The sequence below is a fragment of the Macrotis lagotis genome, chromosome 5, assembly GCF_037893015.1.
Source record: "Macrotis lagotis isolate mMagLag1 chromosome 5, bilby.v1.9.chrom.fasta, whole genome shotgun sequence".
Lineage (NCBI taxonomy): Eukaryota > Metazoa > Chordata > Mammalia > Peramelemorphia > Peramelidae > Macrotis > Macrotis lagotis.
The window spans coordinates 55095147-55118906 of NC_133662.1; the positions used below are offsets into that span (position 1 = coordinate 55095147).

A 23760-nucleotide genomic window follows, 5' to 3' on the forward strand; every position below is an offset into this window, starting at 1 on the left:
ACTGAGATCTGGGAAAGTTATGGCTTGCCCATGGTTTACTACCCATGTTTGTTAGCAATAATTAGCAATTCATTGGTTGCCTTTTTCATAAGTTTCATAATTGTTTCCAAGTTTTTCCTTTTTTGGTTTTTGTTTTTGTTTTTGTTTTTTTCAGAGACTAACTCTCCCAGGTCTTCCAAGGCTTTAAATGAAATAGATAAGCCTGATCCCAATTGTGATTGGCATAGAAGATTTAACTTGCTCTATTTTTGTAAATTGGGTTGGTTCATCCTTACTTAGACAGCCCAATGGCCCTTTGCTTCTAGAGATTCACTATAGTGGTGTTGGATTAGGACAGATATCCAATAAGTTTTAGCTCTACTGCAACCCAGAACTACCAAATTAAAGTTATTCACCAGCCTCAACCACCTGCAACAATAGGGACTATAGTCCTTCATCACCAGTCTTGCCATAATCTGACATATATATATATATATATATATATATATATATATATATATATATTCATATATATATATATATATATATATATATATATATATTCACTGAAAATCACAATTGTATTATCTCTAGAATAATTCTCCTTTGTGTACTCTCTAGCCTCATTGTTCTTTCCTTTTTTTCTTAGTCCTATAGGTACTTTTTGATTTAGCATTTGATGGACTGTGCTGTTAGAGTTCAAATATGAGGGATTTACTATTATTGATATAGAAAATAACTTGTTAAAGAAATATGTAGAGGTCTAGAAGTCTTTTCCAACATTTTTATCAGTACTTTGTCCTTTCAGTTTCATTATTAAATGCCCTAAAAATGAGCTACCTTAAAAAAAAAAGGTTGAGATACCTTAGTTATTTCTCTCACAAATATATCTGCAAACTTACTTTTCTATAAACTTCTTACTCTTTTGTGAGGCGAGATCACTTAAGATCTTTTGCCATCCATTTTCTAAACCAGTAATTCTCCCAGCTGCCATATTTCTTTACTTGGCACTGGTAGTTCACTAGTTAACACAAATTTAAGATTCTGTGGGTCTTCACAATATAATGATTGATTAAAATCACCTAAATTTCCTTAGATTACAGTGACAGTTTCAATGTTTGTTCTTTAATCCATTTCACGTTATTTTATATCACTTATTTGTTTAATTATGTCAGACTGGAGTTGCTTCAATTGTATGCTATGTCCTTCTTTTTTTTTGGTGGGGGATTAATCCTTCTCCTTTGATCTTTGTTCTAACAAGCTTGTAAATTGGCCACATATAAGAAACTAATTCAGAAATGATTCTCACCATGAATGACAGCCAGTCATTTCTTTAAAATATAATCATTTCCTTTTCTTTTTCCTTTTTTTGAGGAGCATAGTGCCTACCATGTTCAGGCCCTCTTAACTCTCTTCTTGAAGACACTATTCCTATTTTATTACAGGATTATAATTAATTACTTGATGGTCTAAGAATAGTTTTTAAATTTTTAAAAAGCAAAAAAACTGTTTTTTAGTTCATTGACTGTACAAAATCTGGCAGCAGACTGGATTTGGTATTACCATTGAGCTGATTTGTATAGTCAGTGAGTTTCTCTCTTAATTCTTAAGTTTGAACCATGTTTTCCAACATATTTTTTGCCATCTTCCCTTATATTCACATTTGCATTGAAATCATCTGCATTAAATACATAGTTTTAATTTAGATAGCCTTTTTATATTCTTCACATACCTTCCCTACTTTTTCTTGCTCTGCAATAGATTTCAGCACATAAGTTGCTGTTATCTTCTTGGTAGTTTTTAGTCTTGTTTTTGTTTACTTGCAAATACTTATCATGAATATTGCAAAATGAGATGACCAATGAAATTATTATTCTGGGTACCTTTGGATGCATGATAAAAGCATGGTTAGGGGGAGGGGGTTGCATACTGAGAAGAAATTTTGGAATAAACTATATTCCCAAAGGAGTAATACTTGCTCTCAGTACTGTGAAAGCTTCTCAGGCAGCCTCTCCTACCTATCCTAAATTATACTTTCAACTAGTGACTAGTAAGATGGGACACCTGTGGCAATCCACATGCCATCTCCATTTCTCTAGATTATGTGAGAAGGAATGTGTCTTTCATTATATGTTGTCCCATGGCTCTATCCATGTAAATTTATATCTCTTTCCAAATGCCAAAATTGAAATAAACACAGCTGCATTTATTTTCATTCAAATCTAAAATTTGGTGAATTTTCTTAGTATGCTACAAAGATAAAGAGGCAAGTAATGCATGCAAAATTTAGAATATGCATCTCTTTGCAACTCTTGCTTTTAAATAAATTTCTTCCAATATACTGAAGGACTTCAGGAAGACCAGGTAAATGGCATGTCTGATACTTTTAAAACTAGCTGTCTCTGCTTAAAAATGCAGTTGAAAATTTTGATAGTGGATGGCAAATAGCATTTTTTAATCCACCCTAAATTTTCACTTTAGGTATGAAGATAAACATAGGAAATCTCACTGCCATGGTACTTTTTTCTAAAAGTTTTAAGTACCTGATAATAAGGTTTTATACTGAAAATTCCTTTCCAGTGAGAATTGTTCAGTACATGGAATGCTATAATTCTAGTCTTTCCCCTTTATGTGTAATTTTATTTGCTTTTCCAATGTTCTAGAATGCCAAAGAGAAATCGGTAAGCCAAATTGTTTATATCATGCTTCAATGGTTTAAATACTCATCACTAATTTTTGTTAGTTCTTATCTAATATCCTTTTCAGCTGCTGGCTATCTCTTGAAGGAGGGTTACTCTATGCTTTTGTTGGGCCTGCTGCTGCTGTTGTCCTGGTAAACATCAAAATCATATTTTTCTTTGAGCAAAGAAAGGTTTTTTAATAGCAAATATATTGACTATTTTACTAGTCTTTGCATATTGTTTTAGAAGTCTTAACACCTGATGCAGTTATTTTGATTTTATTTGACTTCATAATTTTTTTATAGGAAATACATGACAACTCTGAAATCGTATTTTGAGTTTCAAGTTATTGGGGGGAGTGGTCTTATGTTTGGGTTTTCATTTACACTGTACAATTATAACTGTGTGGGGAAGCATGGTTAACTTAAAATCTTTGCCCTTTACCACACATTTCACTCATTATTTCTTTGTAAAAGGCTTTGTCATGCATTCTGTTAGGAATATCTCATAAAAGTCCCCATTTCTCTAGAATGACAAAAGCACAGCCAAACAAACCCCTATGAAATGTGCAAAGGTTATTTTTTTTTCCTTTTTTGAAACCCAGAAGCAATGTCTTCATAACTCTAACTGTAGAACATCACCAAAAATGAACATTAATTCTGCTACTAATTTGCCTTTGTCTCTCTTAATGAGGACATTTCATTTTATTGATACCAAATCTCTTTTCTCTCAATAAATCTGGAAAGAGAACAAGGGATAGATGGAGGAGTGAATTAAATCTTGAGATCCTCATCTCTGTGCAATTAGCTTTCTAATTGGAAAACTATTCCTCAGTTTCTTAAATGATTCATGCAATAAATTGGTAGCAAATGGCAGTTTTCTCAGCACTCTAAATGTAGAACTTTTCTTCTTTTAAAGTTTGATCTTTTCTGCCCTTAAACATTTTCAACATAGCAAGGAACTAAAACTACCCATGATTTATGAGAGAGATAAAATCCAGGCACAGGGTTAGATAAGGATCTAAGAAAATAGGAAGTATTAGACATGTTTTTATCTGCTGAGTTGAATCTTGAAATCAGCGGATAGGTTCACTTTCCTAGCCTACTATGTAAATGTTAGTGAAAATAAAGAAAACCATTGTATGTGATAGAAACACTGCTATTATAGTTTGGGGGTAGCAATCAATTCCTGTCTATATGCTATGATTATAATAGAATCTATGACCATGCAACATTTCTCCTATGTTCAATAATAGGTCAAAGATAACACATTCCTTGATTAAATAGAAACCTGGCCATTAGCAAATTCTTTTTATGTCAAAAAGGAATTATATCCACTAAAAGGGGTATGGATCTTCTTTTATCATCAGTTAAACAGAGTCAGATTATAAAACCCACATGGCTTGAGTGAATTCACATGTTTAACTTCCTAGTGTTCAATTCTGCAAATCATTTTATAAGCCAAAAAGGGAAAAATACTCTCTTGAAATTTCAAAGTGTAGTTTACTGATCAGTAACACATTATTCTATTGCCCCATTCAGAAATAATATCCTGAGCAGGGAGACCAGGAGACAGAAGAAAGAAAAAAAATTCAAAACAAAAATATTATTATATTTAGTAATTAAGTCCTATAAGTGATTGACTTCAGCTCCTTTTGATAGATCACTTTTTAAATCCAATTCTGAGAAGCTGTTATAAAAGTTAAAATCAGAGACATTTAATTCTATTTACTTTTTCAATGTGGAAAGAAAACTATGATCACATTTGAACTAAAAGATTTTTAAGTGAAAGTGAGGAACATTAAAAGGAAATATTAAAGAATGTTTAGTAGAAAATAGTATAAAAATGGTGCTTTGTAGACATATTGAAAAATTATTTTTTTCAAAGATCCCAGGGATCTACTGCAGATTTGTCCTTTGGGTTAGTAAGGCCTGATTTATATTATGAAATGTCATTATGTAAAGGGTACTTGATCACATGTTTTCTTTCATGTACGAAACTTGGGCTCGCTTCTCCTAAAGCTTAGAAGAGTACCCTAGGTCTAGGACAAAAACATCCTTGCCCTATATACCCAAACCCCTAGTATATGGCCAGATTATCAAAGATAAGATAAGGACATGCTCCTATAAACAACTCAACTCTTTGGTTTTTAGGACCATCTGGGGATAAAGAAAAGGGAGGAGAATATCAGATTGTCTTGATAAAGTTTTAAGATAAGTAAAGGATATTGGGTGGAGGGTAGTTAAAAACTAATTATGTATTTATTGCAAAAGATGAAAGAGAAAATTTCTTAAAATTATTAAAGTTATAGCCTAGTATTAAAATTGTCAAATATTGTAATGTATACCTATTTGGAAAGTGTTTCAAATTGTAGTATTATTAGTATTTTATTATTATTGGAAATATGCTAAACCTTGCTTCTGTTTGTGAATGTTGAATTGCTTAGATTGATTTCTACCATTCTAGATATGACTGGATTCCTTTCATTACTATTGAAAGGTCAACTGTTGTTTCTATTTGACAGGTCAACATGGTGATTGGCATTTTGGTATTTAATAAACTTGTTTCCAGAGATGGGATCCTAGATAAAAAGCTCAAACACAGAGCCGGGTAAGCTGCAATTGGTATATTGTGAAGATTCTTTACCAGTGAATCTCATCTTTTCAGTTCCAGATATTCATCAAATGCATTTGACTGTGCTTTGAATTTTGTTTTCCATGTACTGATGTGTTTGGTAGATTTCATCCATTCCAAAAGTTGCAGTTGTACTGTCCTCTGGGAGTGTGACCAAAAATATCCAAATATAATAAAACACAAACTAAAGTATTAAGTTAATTTTCAAAGAAGCTGATTTTGGGCTTGTCCATCAAAAACTTTAAAACCTATGAAATACTTGTTCTTGGATGAGACATGAAGTTACTCCATTGATACCCTAATTCCTATTAGCTAAAAGAAAAAATTTAGCAAAGAAGCAGGTAGCAGATCAGTTTATGGTTTACAGAATGGAATGCCTGCCAAGTGGCTGAAAGAGCTTTTTGTGTTTCCTTCAGAGATTTATCTTTAATTTTTTATATTAAATCTAGCTCCTCACATATAATGATATCTTATCAAACAGCATTCTTGCTCTGGATTTGTCTTCTTTTCAATACTTGTGACTACACCCTGCCAAAATGAGCTATTCAGAGTTTTCACATTCACATTTCATCTGCTTATAAAATTGATAAAAGCATCTCTGAATTAATTTCACTTTTATTATATTACTACCATACCTAATGACTTAATGAAGACATTTCATATGCAGATTGATGTCAGCTTTCTAGGGTTACATTGTCACCTCTTGTAAGCTAGTAGAAATGTGAATGAAACATTAACTCTCTAGTTTTCCCTTTGTATCTATACATATACTTTATGCCATTCATTTTCACCTACTCTTTCTTTCTCCATCAGAAAGTAATTGCAGTATAATTCAGAGCTTACTCTGCAATTGTTCTTTTCTTTCATAACTTACAAGCTATATCTGATACACTATCTATTACTACTTAACATTTGTAGCATTTTGTCACCAAGTGGTGAGAATTTTGAACTTTCTTCAAAGTATTATTATCTTTGTGAAGATTTTATGACTAAATAGATTAGTTACATGGAACTTCTACATATATTTTATTGTGGTAGTGCAGGACTAACTGCTTTTAACATAGAAATATGTGATATCAGGGGGCAGCTAGGTGGCGCAGTGGATAAAGCACCAGCCCTGGAGTCAGGAGTACCTGGGTTCAAATCCGGTCTCAGACACTTAATAATTACCTAGCTATGTGGCCTTGGGCAAGCCACTTAACCCCATTTGCCTTACAAAATAAAAACCTAAAAAAAAAAGAAATATGTGATATCATTCTTGTCATATATACACACACACACACACACACACACAAATATATGTATACACACACTCACACACTGTTTAGAACAACAAAAAATGTAAGTCTAGACTCCATAGTTGAGCAAAAGTAACTTTCAGTTTAATACACATACATTATTCTACCTCAAAAAATAATAGTTTGATAACATTAGACTGAGCATACACACACACACACACAAACACACAAACACACACACTCTCCCCTTCTAGATGGCCCAATGAAATTTTTGAAAAACAAACTTCCATATCCATAGTTCTCCCATACTAATGGAATTATATTCTGAACCCCAAAATAAATAAAAGCATAGAAATATATATACAGTATGTGTACACATGTGCATATATTCACAGATGTGTATGACATTGTTTTAAAATACATATTTTAAATGAAAATTCTATCAGTAATTAACCATTAGCTAATTAATGAATTAGAATTCTATTTATATTGTGAAAGAATAATTTATTAACATGAATAAATGCTTATAGAGTGCTTTGGGAACAATTTTAATTTGCAAATGTATAAATTCAAACAGATTTCTTATTCACTGATGAACATTATCTTAAATGAAAGGTAAAATTAAATTCTAAAAAGCAGAATAGAACAGCTAGGAATATAAAGGACTAATTGATGATGTTGCCACATGATCTTCTTCACAATAGCAATGAACCTTTATTCTCTCTGTAGACATAACCCATATATCAAGAGTTCAAATGGTTTTCCAATAATACCATAATCTATATGAAATAAAAATAAAAATGGGATACAAGTTATCCATTCAAAATTATTATCATGAATATAAGAAATAAATTGTACCAAAAATAAATGGCGAGGACCTCAAGTCTACATGTGACAGGTAATTTGGTTAAAAATAACTTTTATATTCTTGCATATAGAAAAGTATCCAATCTATTTAAAAAATGTCTATACTGTGATTCATAGGGATTTAATCAATGAATAATGCCACCTACATAGAACATTATCTCTGCAGAAAAACTCAATTTTTAAAAAAAATTGATCAATTTTATTAGGCATAACTATATTATGAAGAATTCTTCCCCTCTTCATTTTCTTTCTACTTCTTCACCCTTAACCTCAGTTGGTTTTACCATTCAATAGAAAAATGTAGTGGCTAAAAATATCTACAATTCACATAAAATAACTAAAAATTTGGCAGAGTAGAATTTTTAAAAATCTGTAAAATAGCAATAATTTCCTTTAAATATTAATATGCACAATAGGATGACAAAAATAGACTCATAGAATTGTACTGCATTTCCAAATCTCAAAAAGAAAATTACATATACATATTAGTGGTACTTCTTTTTTTTTTATTTAAACTCCCTTAAAGTGGCACTTTTACCTTAGCAACCTTAAAGCAATAGGTTTGGTCATATAGTGGAGAGAGCACTAGAGGTGTTTTATTAACTGTGTGACCCAATGTAAGGCACTTAACCTCATATTATTCTTCTATTAACAGGAGATAATAATAGCAGGTGCCTCGCAGGGTTCTTGTGAAGATCAAATGATATAACAATGTAATATCCTTTTCAAATCTTAAAACATGCTATATTAAGATTAGTTGTTATTGTTGTTGTTATTATTATTGTTAGTCTAATCTTTATCCAGAAGGGTAAATTATATATGAAAAAAATTTCTTGGTACTTTTGCAGAAGGAAAAAATTAGATACATTTTAGGAAAGCAAAACTTTGATTCATTTTAAAGGAACAATTTGCATTATTTTCTTTCTCGAAAAATGATTGATAGGTAAGGCACTGGGGCCTTCAGAGAATCAGATATCACATTCAGACAGGGGTAATTGATGTAGAAAGCATTTAAAACTAGGTTCTACTTATATCAGGTAAGGTAGGCAAAATTGGCAAAGATTCTTCTTCCACTGGCTCTCTGGAGAATAACTATTACTTGAGTACTGGGAAAGTCTTAAATTTTGGGAAATTCAAATCTTCTTTACTAGTCAAGATTTTTCATTCTTAAAAAATTAAATTGGAAAAAGGTGATTCTAAAAATTTTATTTTAGAGAAAAAAGGTCTAGAGAGTCATCATTGCCCTCGTCAATCTTTCTCTTTTTTTTTTAATTTGGTTTTTTTGGTATTTGAAAGGCAGTGGGGTTAAGTGACTTGCCCAAGGTCACACAGCTAGGTAATTTATTAAGTTTCTGAGGCTGGATTTGAATTCAAGTCCTCAATCTTTCTTTTTAGAGAGATGCCAATGAGAAAAAGAAGGCAGCAAAGAAATATACTCTTGGTTGATTAGCACAAGGCAAAATGAGATTTGTTAATTTATCTTTTATTATAGCAAGCTAAGAAACATGCCAAAATTTTAAAATTAACATTTAGTAGCCCTTGGCCAGTGGTCATGATTTGAAGGTCCATAAATAAATTAACTTTACAGAGAGGTGTATACTTTCAATCATATAGAGACATGTTATCTGTGAGACAATAAAAAGACAAATGTTGTGTCCTTATATGGAACCAAATTTTGAATAGTAATATTTTATCTCTTTAAAAGTTCAAAGAAAAAACCTTTGTCCATCTGAGGAAATCTAGACTATTGCCTTCATAAAAAAAATTGCATAGGAAATAGAACCCTTTTTTGATGAGTGGGGAAAAGGGAATGAGATATTCTCTTTGGAATGCTTAGTAATATAAGTGATTCAAGATCAGTTTTTCCCTCACTGGTTTTTGCATGTAGGCTCTACTTATGTTCTTTTTTAATAGTTTGCAAATCCCTGTTATTACCCTTATTTCCTAATTTAATTAATTTCCCCACATTTTCAAAGTATACATTTCAAAATGTACAAAGGGAGAACTAATTTACTTGTCATATAACAAAGGTATACATAACTAGTTAGAAAATTTTGTACTTTACAGTAAAGAAAAATTATTATTAGGAAAATTATTATTTCATATATAATTTAAATTTATAATTGGAAAACAGAAAATATCCTAAAAATAATTTAGAAATATTGTGGTTCAAAGCTCTTTCTTCTTGGTTTTGCCATGAAAATGTGTTTATTTTCAAAAGACCTATTTCCCCAATAGTATGTCTAATGTTTTCCTTTTAGTATGGTACTGATCACATGATGAAGTAGACAGTAAGATAGCTAAATTCTAACACACTCACACACACACAGAAAAATCTTAGCTGTCTGGCTAAAGTTTTCAACAAAATGTTCAGAAATGAATATTTTGAACTTAATGCTTGCCAACTGTGTTTTATTAAAGCAAAAGAATCTATCATCTTCTTTTATTCCCAACTAATAAATTTACTGTATTTCATACATTTCAGCCCCTATATTCAGACCATTTTAAAACATGAAAAAAACTTAAACTTATAAGAAATTCAAACATATAAACCCACTGGGGAGAGAGAAGTAAATAATACATTAAGAAAGAATTGGAAGAGTTTGCATATTCCTGTTTCTTTAATAACTTTTAAGACATTTGATATTTTCCATCCCATAAAGGTGTCCACAAATAATTCCTTCTCAGATAAATATGAATACCTTTCCTGAAGACAGGAGCACTGGTCTGAATAAAGGGATTTCACTGTATGTCTACACTAGCACATGCTTATGTTTAGCTTAGTGTACTCAACAACTCTGATCTTTAGGCACAAGGGCCATTAATAATGTAAATAATGAAAATATGCTTTGCATGAAGGCCCAGTGTTAAAAGTTATTTAAAAAAATGTGTAGTACAAATGCAGCTTTACAACAGCCTAGCACATTTCATTCATCTTTGATAAGTACTCTTATTTTTCTGCATGAAATCGTATTTAAAAGCTAACTTGCAGTAGCAACGTTTTTTTTGGTGAAAATTCAATATTTTGTTCTTTTTGTGGGTGTTCTGTTTGTTTGCAGTCAGATGAGTGAGCCTCATAGCGGTTTGACGCTCAAATGTGCCAAGTGTGGAGTAGTTTCAACAACAGCTTTGTCAGCCACCACCGCCAGTAATGCCATGTTAGTCCTAATCATTTACATCTTCTTGTTACAAATCTTATACAGTGCATGTGAAAAAATGCTATGATGAAAATTGTGTTTGGTAATACTATATAGTTCTGAACATGTTTAAATATTTATAATTGGCAACAGCCTTTATAACTACCATGGGATAGTCTGCATAGAAAATAAAATATTCGAATGTTATAAAACTTTGGTTTTCATGTTAATGGTCTTGTTGCCACCTGTAAAGATGCCTGGTTTAGTGGTGGGTTTGGTTTATATTGTGGGATTGACACACTGCATTATGTCATGTGGTTTTCTCTGTCTTTGATTAGGGCATCTCTTTGGAGCTCCTGTGTTGTTTTGCCTCTTCTGGCTCTGACATGGATGTCTGCCGTTCTGGCCATGACAGACAAAAGATCTATCCTCTTTCAGATACTTTTTGCAGTATTTGATTCATTGCAAGGTTTTGTTATTGTCATGGTCCACTGCATTCTTCGAAGAGAGGTAAGTAGTTAACCTGAGGGAAAAAGGAAATAGATTGGGAAGGGTTTGGACTTACTAATGTGTGTGATCTTTCATTTTCAATATTAAGTTCTTTAGGGTAAAACTAGAGACTCTGAAGTCCAAGGTAGAAATCAGCCTTTAAGGAATGATTAAAAAGTATCACTATGGCTCAGAAAGTGACAGTTTCAAATAGACAGGGTCTGCCTAAAGGAAAGTAACTTCCAGGGACCAAGAGATAAGGGTAAAAGAAACCAAATTAAAAGATCAGTATATCTATACAGGAGAATGGTGGATGACAGGGTAAAGAGGTACAGTTGGATTAAGGCAACAAAAGAAATGCGAACTACTCATCTGTTTAAATCAAGCTTCTAAAGACATATCCTGTATCACACTCTGTATTTAAAAATCTCATTTTAAACAGAAAAGTATGCAAGATTAATGAGTAGTTCTTTTGATTCTTTGTTAAATTGTCCAAAAGGTCACTAGTACATAAAAGAGGTTAGTAATTTTGATATGGATGTTTATACTTAGCAAATAAGAAAAGTATGTTCAGTTTGCCATGATTGGCAGTAATTGTCCATGGCAGTGGGGCATCTAAGATGACAGAACTCTTTCAGGTAATGTTTGGAGCTTATTACCAGGAGTAAGTGAAGAAACAAGCTATCCATCACCATCACAGCCACTGAACTTCACCAGATGTCCCCAGAACTGTGATTTATTTCAGACTTGATTTGTTTAGTGATGAAATACTATTTTCTTACCTGTGTGAAGAGTTCTGAGAGTCTGCAAACACTGACACGATATCTAGAAGGTTACTTTATAAGTCATTTTAATGTTTACCCTAGGGATGAATGAAGACGGGAACATTGAGAACCCAAAAGGCTTGGCTTCATTTGAAGGATTTAAAGATAACATTCTACCTTGTCATACTGCACCAATCACCTTGTCCATTAGAGATTTAAATATGTGTATATGTATATACATACATACATGCATGCACAGTTTTCAATAAATGGAATGATTAGCCCTTACCCAGTCAAACAGCTTTTCAGGAAATTGTCAGCTCCTAAGTAGCTTGCAGTTATCAACCTTCTATGCATATTTATTGCCTGCAAGCCTCTTCTATGACAGCACCAATAGATTCAAATTGAACATTTATTTATATCGGCTATAGAGGTAATTTTATAATTTTAAAAAATCTGATTAAAGTTTCAGCTTCAAATACTGAGTAATCTAGCATCACCACCAAATTATCATTCAAACTGAAGAAGCTACCAAATATCTGCTATTCTTGTGACTTGTTTGTTGTTGGTTTTTGCTTTTGTTATTATTGAAGGGTAACTTCTTTAAAGATGAGGGTAGAAAGAATAAGATATTTTCACCAGCATTTACATAGGCTTCCAAGATCATTCTTTGTCTGTAATCTTGTTTGAACCTCAATAAAACTTTAAGAATTCGACTACTTTCATGTTACAAGTTAGGAAACTAAGGCTCAAAGAAAGTTAACTGCCTTGTCCATTATCACATACCTGTCAGAAGCAAGACTTCATCCCAAGACTCCCCCAACTTCAAATCTCGGACTCTTTCCACTATTGCATACAGTTTCTTTATAGATTTTGGATAATAATTATTCAACAATTTAGTTCAGTCCATCGTGGATTTATTAAGTACCTCCCAGGTTTCAGATACTGTGCTAGAAGCTGACAGTGGATCTGAGATCAGAGGACTTGGATTTCAGTCCTAGATCTGCCTCTTCTGACTTTGTGACCCAGAGACTAATCTCTTTGAGCCTCAGTTCATGTAGTATGATGAGTGGATTGATCCCTTTCAACTCTAAATCAAATGATCCTAAAGACATAAAAATAAAAATTTAAGGTGAGTTCTGTTCTATTCAAGCTCTATTTTACCTTGAGATTTTTCTGTTTAATATTATAATTACTATTTAGAAGCAATGAAAATCTTGCTAAGTTCCTGCCTCTCTAGGGCATTTTACATAGTAGATAAAAATATTTTACACACAACACGTAGTATACCTACAATTCTATATCTCTAAAATAAGCAGTTGAATATTTGTTCATGTATGCTGAATTGCAATCTTCAGGTGTAGTAGTAAAAAGGAAAATCTCCATTTCTAAATACTTTGCTTGCTATTTTCTTCAAAGAAATTATTTCAATCTTTTTAAATGCTTTGCTGACATTAGGTAGCCTTACCACATTTTTTCATAGTTATGTGACATAATAAAGGCTTATTTCAGCTGTTTTCATTAAAATGGTAAATACTAGATTTGAAGCAGGAATCATCCTGTTTTCTTATAAGTATAGCAACTTTATCAGAAACCTGACTAGATTGTAATTGATTCAAATCGTTTGGGGAAGCTAAGTGGAACAGTGGAGAGAGTACCAGACCTGAAGTCAGGAAAACTTATCTTCCTAACTTCAAATCTGTCCTCAGACATGTATTAGCTGTGTGATGCTGGGCAAGGCACTTTACCCTATTTGCCTCAGCTCCTCATTCATAAAATGGGCTAAAGAGGGAAATGCAAACCATTCCAATATCTATACTGAGAAAACCCCAAATGAGGTTATAAAGGGTCAGACTCAACTGAAATAATTGAGCAACAACAGATTCAGCTCATTCACTAAAAGTGCTCTATTCTCTTTGGTGTTTTTTGAATGTCTCTTCTCTATTACTGGGAAATATAGCAGGGGAGGTCTATTATCTATAATAACTTAAAAATGAGTTGGAATTGGGGCAGCTAGGTGAATAGAGTGAATAGAGCACTGGCCCTGGAGTCAGGAGGACCTGAGTTCAAATTCAGCCTCAGACACTTAATAATTACCTAGCTGTGTGACCTTGGGAAAGTCTCTTAACCCCATTGCCTTCAAAATAAATGTTAATATATTTTTAGAAAATGAGTTGGAATTTATAGAATTTATAGCAGAAAACTTATAAAACATGACTGCCAACCTTCCTTCAATCACAACACTAAAATGACAAAGCACATATCTGCTCCTCAAAAGACATTTTGACTTTCTCTATATCAAAAAATGCTCATTTCAGTTAAGGTTGGATCTCATATTTTTGTTATTTTGTTATTGGTTTATTGTATTAAAATTTTAATTTCTAGTTAGTGATTTCCCCTTCACATTTACTTTTCTGAACAAACCAATCAATAAGTATTTATTGATTACACATTAGGTATCATGAATGATGTAATCTCTTCTCATAAATTAAGAAGTATTAGTTTAGTACCTGTTCTGAGCTAAGCCCTGGAGATACAAAGAAAAGCAAAAATCGTCCCTCCTCTCAGTGAGCTCACAACCTAATTGGAAAGCAACACACTAAAAGAGGTTAATTGCCAGGAGAAGAGAGTTCCCATAAAAATAAACAAAAAATATAAAGCAATAAGCACAAATATATGTAAAGTAATAAAGTATAAAGTTAGTGTGACAATTAATTGGGATCAAGGAAGATTTTATGTCTACTGATGTATATTATAGATTGTCCTTGCTAAGTACCGTTTGGTAGCCCTGAGTTTAGATTATTATTTGTAATTAATGTGAATAGATATATCTTTCTACAACAGGATTATCTCCCTGTACCTCCCTAAAAAAATAGATTCTAAAAACATTATACCTGGAGATAAAAGGGCAGTATTGGGATATGGTTCTTGCCTATAATATTCAAACCTGAATCCTATAGGAGATCCCAGAGGCAAAAGTGTTCTCTAATCATTTCCTCTTTATAGCTATGCTTTTCTTGGGTAATTCAAAGAACTTGATAATTTCAGGGTAATCCCCTTGAAATTCTCTAATAATTTATATAAACATTACACTATACATTTATTTTCAGATGGAGATAGTTTGGGTGAGAAATGTATGCAGCAAAAAAAATGATTCCCAGATATTATATATTTTAACATGTACTATAAAATGTGCCTATATATGGTCTCATTAATAATCCTTTTCTATTTCTTTTATTTTTCCTTTAAATTATTTTTTCCTAATAATATTTTAAGGTACTTATGCACATTAACTTCTCTAGTTCTCCTGTGAAGAAAGTGGGTGTTCATGTAGGAGGAATGTAACCTCTGGTGTAAAAGAGAAAAAAGACATAAAGTACTCTAATGCCAGCATTTTTAATGGTGATGCTGTGAGTCGGGCATAATTTCTTTGAGAGTGTAGTCATGCTTTCACAAATCACTAGCCTAGAATTATTTGCATATAAATGGAAGAGATAGAGAGAGAATATTGCCAGTCCACTTATAATGTTTACATGACAATTTTCTTTAGTGTATAATAATCATAATAATTCACATTTTTGGAGATGAGACCTGAGTTCAAATCAAAATTTTGTTACTTGCTTTCCTTGTCTACCTCAGCTGCAAAACTAATTATTCTGGGCTTCAATTTCTTACCTCTTTAAAATCTGGCACATGGAGGTGTTGGAAAATAGAACGGCCCAGCCCAAGGTCCTTACATTATTTGAAGAAATCAGGCAAGGGTATTTGGTCTGTAGAACAAATGGCAAAACCTGGAATATCTTACAATGTAGTGACAGGACAAATGATAAAATGTAATTATTCTGTTAACTTTCATTTGATCTAGGTCTTTGAGCAGTCAAGTCATCTAGGATGAATATCTTGTTGCTCTAGAATCAAAAGCAGGGACAAGAGGGAAAACCTGAGCAATAGAACTAACTGTATTTGGAATCAGCTAATCTGGGTTCATATCCCCATTCTGTGACTTAATACCTGTGTGATCTAATATCTCTTTATATCTCCATTTCTTCAACTATAAAATAAGGGGATAGGGCTAAATAACTGCCATTTTAACTCGACATCAATGATCTTCACTCTTTAACTTTCACAAAGTTATTTTTTAATCATTTACCTCAGAAAGCATTTTCTCAACGTAGTTAGGCCCTATCTCTTTGCTAAAATTACAGTTGCTTCTTTGTATAATTTATTTCAAAATTATGTCTTTCTTTCCCTTTCAAGAAAAAAATGGTCTAAGTGATATTTGAGAAGTAGAGAAAGAAAGACAGATAAAAAGAGTGCAAAAACCTTCATTAACAGTGCAATTTATGACAATTTTGCTTTACTTTCAATATTGGCTTTAAATCTCAAATGAAATAATACTAGGGTTCCTAGGAGTAATACACACATTTTTTTCATTTTTCTTCACATTTATTAATTAGAATCCATTAAGATTTAGCATGTATTCTGCATATCCTATTTACTATCCCAGCCTCTAAATTGCTAGGGGAAAGCAAGCCAGGGAAGAGTTATGAAGCCTGTTCAGTGGTAACTGTTGCTAGGAAACACCTTCCTTGGTAGCCGCACGTTCAGCACATCCATCTCTCTTGCTGTGCCTGGCTCGGAGACAATCTTGGAGTTTAATTTCAGAAGGGGAAGAGAAATAAGATTGTGACACAGACTAAACCACTGTAAAGTTCTTTTGCTAAATGAAAGGCATAAGAAAAATGAAAGCTAAATAGATAATTTCATAATTTCCAGGTGAAGGTTCTCGTGTAGCTTTGCTGTAAAGAAAAGGGCCCTCTTTGCATCGAGGCCCTCTTTGCATCACCTTAGACACTGTAAAAAAGCTGAGGATGCAACAAGCCAAAATTTCATAGGTGTAAATACATATGTATATTTGTATACACAAACAACAAGCATTGATTTAGCACCGAGTATAGGTCAGGGACTGTGATAAGCACTAAGCATATAAAAAAAAATGAAGCATTCTTTGCCCTCAAGGAGATTACATTAATAACAAGGGAAGATAAAATGCAAATAAGCATCCCCACAGTTATATAAATAATACAAAACAGATCTAAACTATCCTTGAAAAAGAAAAGGTATTGCTAAGTAGCTAGGGAGACCAGACACTGGCACACATCCAAATATATTCATATACATATTGTCTCCTAAGGGAAGCAACATGGTGTACATAGTAGATAGAGGGATGGTCATTGAATCAGTATTCAAGTTCTGTCTCTTATATATAATGACTGGGTGACCTGGAGCACCCTTAACCCCTCACCACTCCAGACAGCTATCTGAGATTCTAAGTTATTGGATTATTCTGATCTCTTTCAGTGGGAAGTCTTTAAATTAGAAGTCTCTGATCAAATCTTAGGTGAAGGTCATCCCACTACAAACCCCAAATATCTTCTATGGAAGAAAATTAGACTGTGAGCTCCTTGAAAGCAAGAATAATTGTTGTTGTTTTGGGAGATTTGACCTTTCTCTTTATCATCAGATAGCACAGTATCTAGCAATTAATAAGTACTTAATAAAGACTTGTTAATTTGACTTTTGGTATTTCCAGTCATGGATAATTATTCTTTGCTGCTTGGTCTCATTGATTTCATCATCTATCATTAATATTGTACAGAGAATGGGAACTGAATAAAACAAAGGAAACAATGCCTTTGCCTGTGTTTCAAATAGAGAATGCTCCAAAAGCTTTAGTGCAATTTTAAGCTATTAATGTTCCATGTTTTATAATAATGTATTAAAAGATTATTAAAAGTTTCAAAACTTAGCTCTTAAAGCTAAAAACTGCACTAAGACAACTGGCAAAGTACAACCAACCTACCCAAACTATCAAGAAATAAACATGAAATGTGTGTGTATCAGTGTATTTATGTGTATATACTGTATCTCAGAATCTAGATGACTCCATAGAGGGTTGTGTGAATCTAAAATCCTAGTTGTTTTTAGAATGTAGAACAATTAGTTGTGAAATACTGATGTGAAGATCTTTGAAGAGCTAGAAGATGAACTACAATATTTCTCCATCACTTTGTAAAGAGGATGTAGATTTTGGATTCCTCAAAAACTTATGGATTAATGGGTTTAAAGAGAAGACAAGATAAGAGATGTCTTCTAAGATTATTTAGTGCTTTAAATGGAAGAAAAAAGATTTCCCAATAAACACATGGAACACAGGATTTATATAAGGTTAAATGTGAAATAATCACGGATTCCTAAGCAATGTACACAAGAACTTGGTTCTTTAATGGAAAGTATGGGAAGGAGAGGGAACAAAGTTCGCAAAAGAATGGCATGTCACAGAGAACAGCACACAATGCTTGGAAATAATTGTCTTCAGACAGAGTAATAGAGAAGATTGATGGAAGAGCAGAAAATAATGTTAAATTCACTCAATTGCAATATGACTAGACCTTTGAATGGTCAGATGGTTAAATAACTCTGCCTGCACAGAGAAAACTTTAAGGTTTATAAAGTCCTACCCCTCCTCCAACAACAGTCTAGTGAGTTAAGGAAGAGAAAAAAAAAAAGAAAGAAATCATTTTTCCCATATACTTTGCTTTTCTCCAAACAAAAATCCAATTCCACTTCCATTTTTGATTCAGATTTTTGTTGGTCCTAGTGACATCATGAACTAATATTTAGCAAACTCCTTTGATTCTCTGATAATAGCTAGAGACTTATGAGGTTTAAAAGGGACATTAAATCAGCCATCTATAATAATTAGTTATGAATGTATTGATTTATTGAAAGCCTATGACAAAAGAGTCAACTTTTGGCTTATGTAACTAATGTTACATTGCCCTTCCTCTTCTGTCATTGCCCTTATCTCTTCTGCAGTAGCCTTGATGTACTTTACCAACTTTTCCCCATGTTTCAATTTGCCTAGAATTTATTCTCCTTCATCTCCACCCCTTAGAATCCCCAGCTTCCTTAAAAGCAAAGCATAATGGGTGCCTACTCATGTGATGAGGCCTTTCTTAGTCTGCCCAGTTTAGTGCTCTTTCCTTCACCTCCTGTTTTACTTTACTCCCTGTTTAATGTAAGCTCCTTGTGGGCAAAGAATATTTTCATTTTATCTTTGTAGTCTTGTTCTCAGAACAATGGTTTGTGAATGGCAATATATAGGATAGTGCAGCAAAGTTAAGAAAATTACTGCAGTTGGATTGGTACAGGCATCGCCTTCTGTCCTCCTGCTTCCCTTCAAGTCTTTGCATCACTTTCCTCTCTTGAGACAAGCACAATAAAACTCATTCAAAGTTTTATATATATATATATATATATATATATATATATATATATATATATATATATATCTTGGACACAAAGATGTATATGTTAGAAATGCCATATCTCTATTTCTTGTAATTCCATAGCCCTTCATACTTCATAAGGTATAAATATCACCATATTAATAACAACATTGAATACAGTGCAGTTTGGGAGTAGTTAGAGTTATGAGCTTTAATTATTCTATTTTATTGCTCAGTCACATAGTTCAGACTTCTTTAAAGAAATTGTTGTTGCCAACATTTCTGAATATGCTTCAAAAACCAAGAGAACCCATCACTTCCAAAAGTTTATAACATGAAAAGAAAAATAATCTGATTTATTATTATTATTATTATTCAAAGAATGCAGGTAATCTCTAAGAAATACATGATTCTTTCCTTTATCACTGAAAACTTTCCTTTAGGAAGTCAATAGTAAGCAAGTAACACTTGTGATGATGACATGGTTATTGTAACAGCCCAGACTTTTTTCTTAAACAAAAGCAACACACTTTTTTTTTAGGTTTCTGCAAAGCAAATGGGGTTAAGTGACTTGCCCAAGGCCACACAGCTAGGTAATTATTAAGTGTCTAAAGCTGGATTTGAATTCAGGTACTCCTGACTCCAGGGCTGGTGCTCTATCCACTACACCACGTAGCCACCCCAAAAGCAACACACTTTTGTTTCCCCTTTTTTTTCTTATCACTGAAACAACTAGATTTCATGAATATAATGTCATTCAGATTTATGTATTTCACAAGTGAGATACTTAAAAAGTGCCAACTACGTCACCCTGTGATCAAATGGGAAAGTTGCTTTCAGTTTGAGGAACATCTAAGAGAAGAAATTATACAAAAGTTGTTAGTAATATATTTGAAAAAAACAGTATACAGAATTGCACATTACACCTTGTTTCTTGGATAGGGAAGAAGAAGAAAGGAGGGAAAATTAGTGAACTCCATAGGTACCAAACCAATATTGATATCAAGAATATCTTACATGTGACCTAGTTTCTTTGGGGCATTTCATATACAAAGATTTGACCAAACAATTTGGTGGTTGTTTCCTATCTATAGTTAATAAATAGATAGACTTATACAGGTCCTTACTGTCCTCTCTAGTAGAATGTGAGTATATCAATTTTCATTCCATATATTTGAATCCTTAGTATCTGACACAAGTAGGTATTTAATAAATCCTTGGAAACTAATTAACTAGTAAAACCTTAAATATGAAATTATATCATTCAGTAGCTTAAAATGGTTTGTGTAATAGGAAGCTTAGAAACAAGATCTGTTTGACTCGAAGACTGTGTAAGGAACCTAGTTCAAACTGCACAGTTCCAATTCATAGAGGTTTTCTAAATTGGTCTACTGCCAAACATTCCTAGGGCAATCTCCTTGAGATCTCTAAATCTGCCAATGACTTTCAAGATTATCCTCTGAAAGCTTTGTTCTGAAAGAGTACCAACAGAGAAGCCCTTCTGTAACTTCTACTGTGACTAACTAAATCATTCTCTCTATAGGAAATGGACAGTAAAGAGACATACATCTGACAACTGCTTTGAACTCATTTCTCACCCAAGAATCTTTCCTTAATAAGGAAGATTTATAGCTTCCTATGGGAGTCCAGAGAACAGCTCCCAGCAGGAAACAGTCAAGATAACTTACCATATATGTGGTGTCTTAAGATAAAATGACAACCATATTAAAAGCCTTTCAAACTGCTACAGAGTATTAAATTCTTCTTGCTCATTTTTGTAAACCGAATTCTCTGTTTTTTTATTACTCATATATTCATGATTCTGTGATCCCACTGATGTGGCTATTTTATCCTACAATGCAGAGTACAACTCACCCATGCCTGCCTATCCAACATGACCCTTTCCCATGGCTTTTCATAAGTTTGCCAAAAAAGGTCTATGTAACTTCCTTGAGATCTGTCTTAAGCATGACATCAATACCAGTAAAATGTCAGAACTGTCCACTGATTTTTTTCTTGTTTTCACCACACAACTAGTTCCTCTTCTATCATACAGTTCTCAAATGGAATACCATTACACTTCTTCATAATTCCTTGTTTAAAATAAAACTTCTTATGCCCATTTTTGTATCCCCTAATTTTATTTTAAAGCCCTAAAGATTTCAAACTATTTAAATACCTATTCTGATTCCCAGTTTAACTGTCATTTCTCTATGGTTAAAAAGCACTATAATTTCACCTGAAGTAGAAAACCTTGAAAGAAGTGAAACTCAGTTTTCACAAGTTCTGTAATTTATACCAGGTTGCATGATATAGTCAGAAAAAGGCACTGACTATGGATCCAAGGACCTTGCCTGTTACCACCATATTCCTATTTCCTGGGTCTCAAATTTCATATTCATAAAATGAGAGAGTTAATATAGATTATCTAACTATAGAACAATAATTATGGGGGAGGATGAATTTTTAAATCAAACTAGTGCTGTATTTTAGTCAAATATGAACTACTACTAAAGATTTGAGTGTTGCTAGAAGCATTAGATTTCTTTTAATTTTGAAACAAATGAAAAACATAGAATTTATTAAATCTTTACCTAAAAAGATGATTCAACTGTAATACTACCTTAATTCATTGACTTATTCATAAAGCATATTCATAAAGCCTATATAATAAAAAATAATAAATTTAATTCAACAAACATTAAACATTTGCTATGGCAGAGAAGATGCCAACATGCATAGATAGAGGAAGGTTCCTCACCTGGCACAGGGAAATCACAGGGTTAGTTCCACACCAAGCTAAGCACTGGGAGAGCAACAAAGTTTATATAAAACACAATGTCCTTTTGAAATTTATGGTTTACTTGGGGACTGAAATCAGAGTTCCTTCTATTATTTTGAGATGAAGGTAATAATAATAATAATAATAATAATAATAATAATAATAATAAAGGCAAAAAATGTTCATTGCTTATGGACTTTAAAAGAAATTTATCTGTTCTCTGTCAAAAAAGAAGAGGGCACTTAAATATGAATTGTGACTATATTTGATTTTATAAAAATTCTCTTTTGTCTTAAACACTTGCTTCTCCTATTATAGTGTTTTTTTAACTAATCAATCAAATCTACATTATTTTTAGATCCTTATAAGTCCCCCATGACCTACTCCCAAAAGAAGAATCTTTCTATATCTACCTGATACATAAAAACCAGAAGACTGGAAAAAATGACCAACAGTCCAAAATTTGTAGATATATGAATGTTTAATATTATGAAAATATATCCTTTTCTTCATTCCCAGAGAATTGATTTTTGGAAGCATCCTTCTAATTTTTAAGCTTCATGAAGGTAGAAATGGTATCCCATCACATAATTTAAGTTGGAAGGGACCTCAGTGGTCTTCTACATAACCCAACCATATTCAACAAGTGATCCTTCAATCTGTGATTGAAAATTTCAAATAAGAATCTTATCTTTTCCTGGCTAAATGTTCCCAGTGCCTCCAACTCATCCTCATTTAGTATAGACCCAAGGCCCTTCATTGTAGTGGTTGCCCTGATTGGGGCCACTGTCAATTTATCAGTGTTCTTCAGCTGTGTGCCCCAGAGCTGAACATATAGATATAGATTAGATAGAGACAGATATAGAGATAGAGATAGATAATATATAATACATATAATGTATTATATAATATATATAATACACACACACTCACTACAGATGTTCACTGAAGATAGCTAAGCTTTTTTTATCTCTCTCTAATATCTGATAGTCTACACATAGTAGACCTTAATAAAAGTGATTGAACTGAATATAGGAATATATTCCTTATCTAATCTAGTCTTTTCTCCACCCTCTACCTCTGGCATTTTATTATTTAAGAATAGTTTGCCTATACTGTCAATTTAATTTCTAAGATTTTTCTCCCTGTAGGAACCTAGGGAATATTGAATAACCTTCCCTGAAATCAACTTTAAATAATAATAGCTAGCATTTATGTATTTTTTAAGGTTTGCAAAGTATTTTTGCAAATGTTTCTTGGGGTAGCTAGGTAGCTAGTGGAAAGAACACCGGCCCTGGAGTAAGAAAAAACTGAGTTCAAATATGACTTCAGACACTTATAATTAGCTAGCTGTGTGACCTTGGGCAAGTCACTTAACCCTAATGCCTTGCAAAACCTGTTTCCTTATTTTATCCTCACAATAATTTTGTATGGTAACTGCTAATAAAATACCCATTTTAGAGATCAGAAAACTAAGATGAGAGAATAAGTGATTTGTCCAATCTTACAAAGCTAGAAAGTGAGTCAAGATTGAATTCAGATTTTCCCGACTCCAGTGCTCTATCCACTGTGTCACCAGAATTTTCTGATTGAAAATTCCAAGAAATTTAATACTATAACTAAAAAACTCATATAGTTGGGACTGTAGAATTTAAACCTAGAATCATCCTTTCTTTTATTTTTTTATTTTTTAGTTTTTGGTTTTTGCAAGGCAAATGGGGTTAAGAGGCTTGCCCAAGGCTAGGTAATTATTAAGTGTCTGAGACCCGATGTGAACCCAGGTACTCCTGACTCCAGGGCTGGTGCTTTATCCACTACGCCACCTAGCCACCCTCATCCTTTCTTTTACAGATGAAAAAAATGCTGGATTTTGAAAAGAACCTTGAAGAAATACCTT

The 23760-nt window shown here is 32.8% G+C and overlaps 1 protein-coding gene and 1 long non-coding RNA gene across 8 annotated transcripts in view; one reads left to right on the forward strand and one right to left on the reverse strand.

The window, feature by feature from the left end:
* The window catches only part of ADGRB3 (adhesion G protein-coupled receptor B3), a 909716-nt gene that overhangs the window by 832268 nt on the left and 53688 nt on the right, over positions 1-23760 (forward strand). For 2 of the 3 annotated variants that reach the window (XM_074237293.1, XM_074237295.1), the window contains exons 23-26: positions 2746-2812; positions 5185-5270; positions 10459-10557; positions 10875-11046. In XM_074237293.1, the coding sequence (XP_074093394.1) occupies positions 2746-2812; positions 5185-5270; positions 10459-10557; positions 10875-11046 (424 nt within the window). The remainder of the gene's footprint in view (positions 1-2745; positions 2813-5184; positions 5271-10458; positions 10558-10874; positions 11047-23760) is intronic. The other variant, XM_074237296.1, reaches the window with a different exon arrangement.
* The window catches only part of LOC141523801 (uncharacterized), a 97178-nt gene continuing 79838 nt past the window's right edge, over positions 6421-23760 (reverse strand). For 3 of the 5 annotated variants that reach the window (XR_012478597.1, XR_012478600.1, XR_012478596.1), the window contains 3 exons: positions 15465-15559; positions 11808-12894; positions 6422-11059 (listed from right to left, as the gene is read on the reverse strand). This is a non-coding gene — a long non-coding RNA (uncharacterized LOC141523801). Of the gene's footprint in view, positions 11060-11807; positions 12895-15464; positions 15560-23760 lie in introns of all 5 variants that reach the window. The other 2 variants (XR_012478598.1, XR_012478599.1) reach the window with 2 other exon arrangements.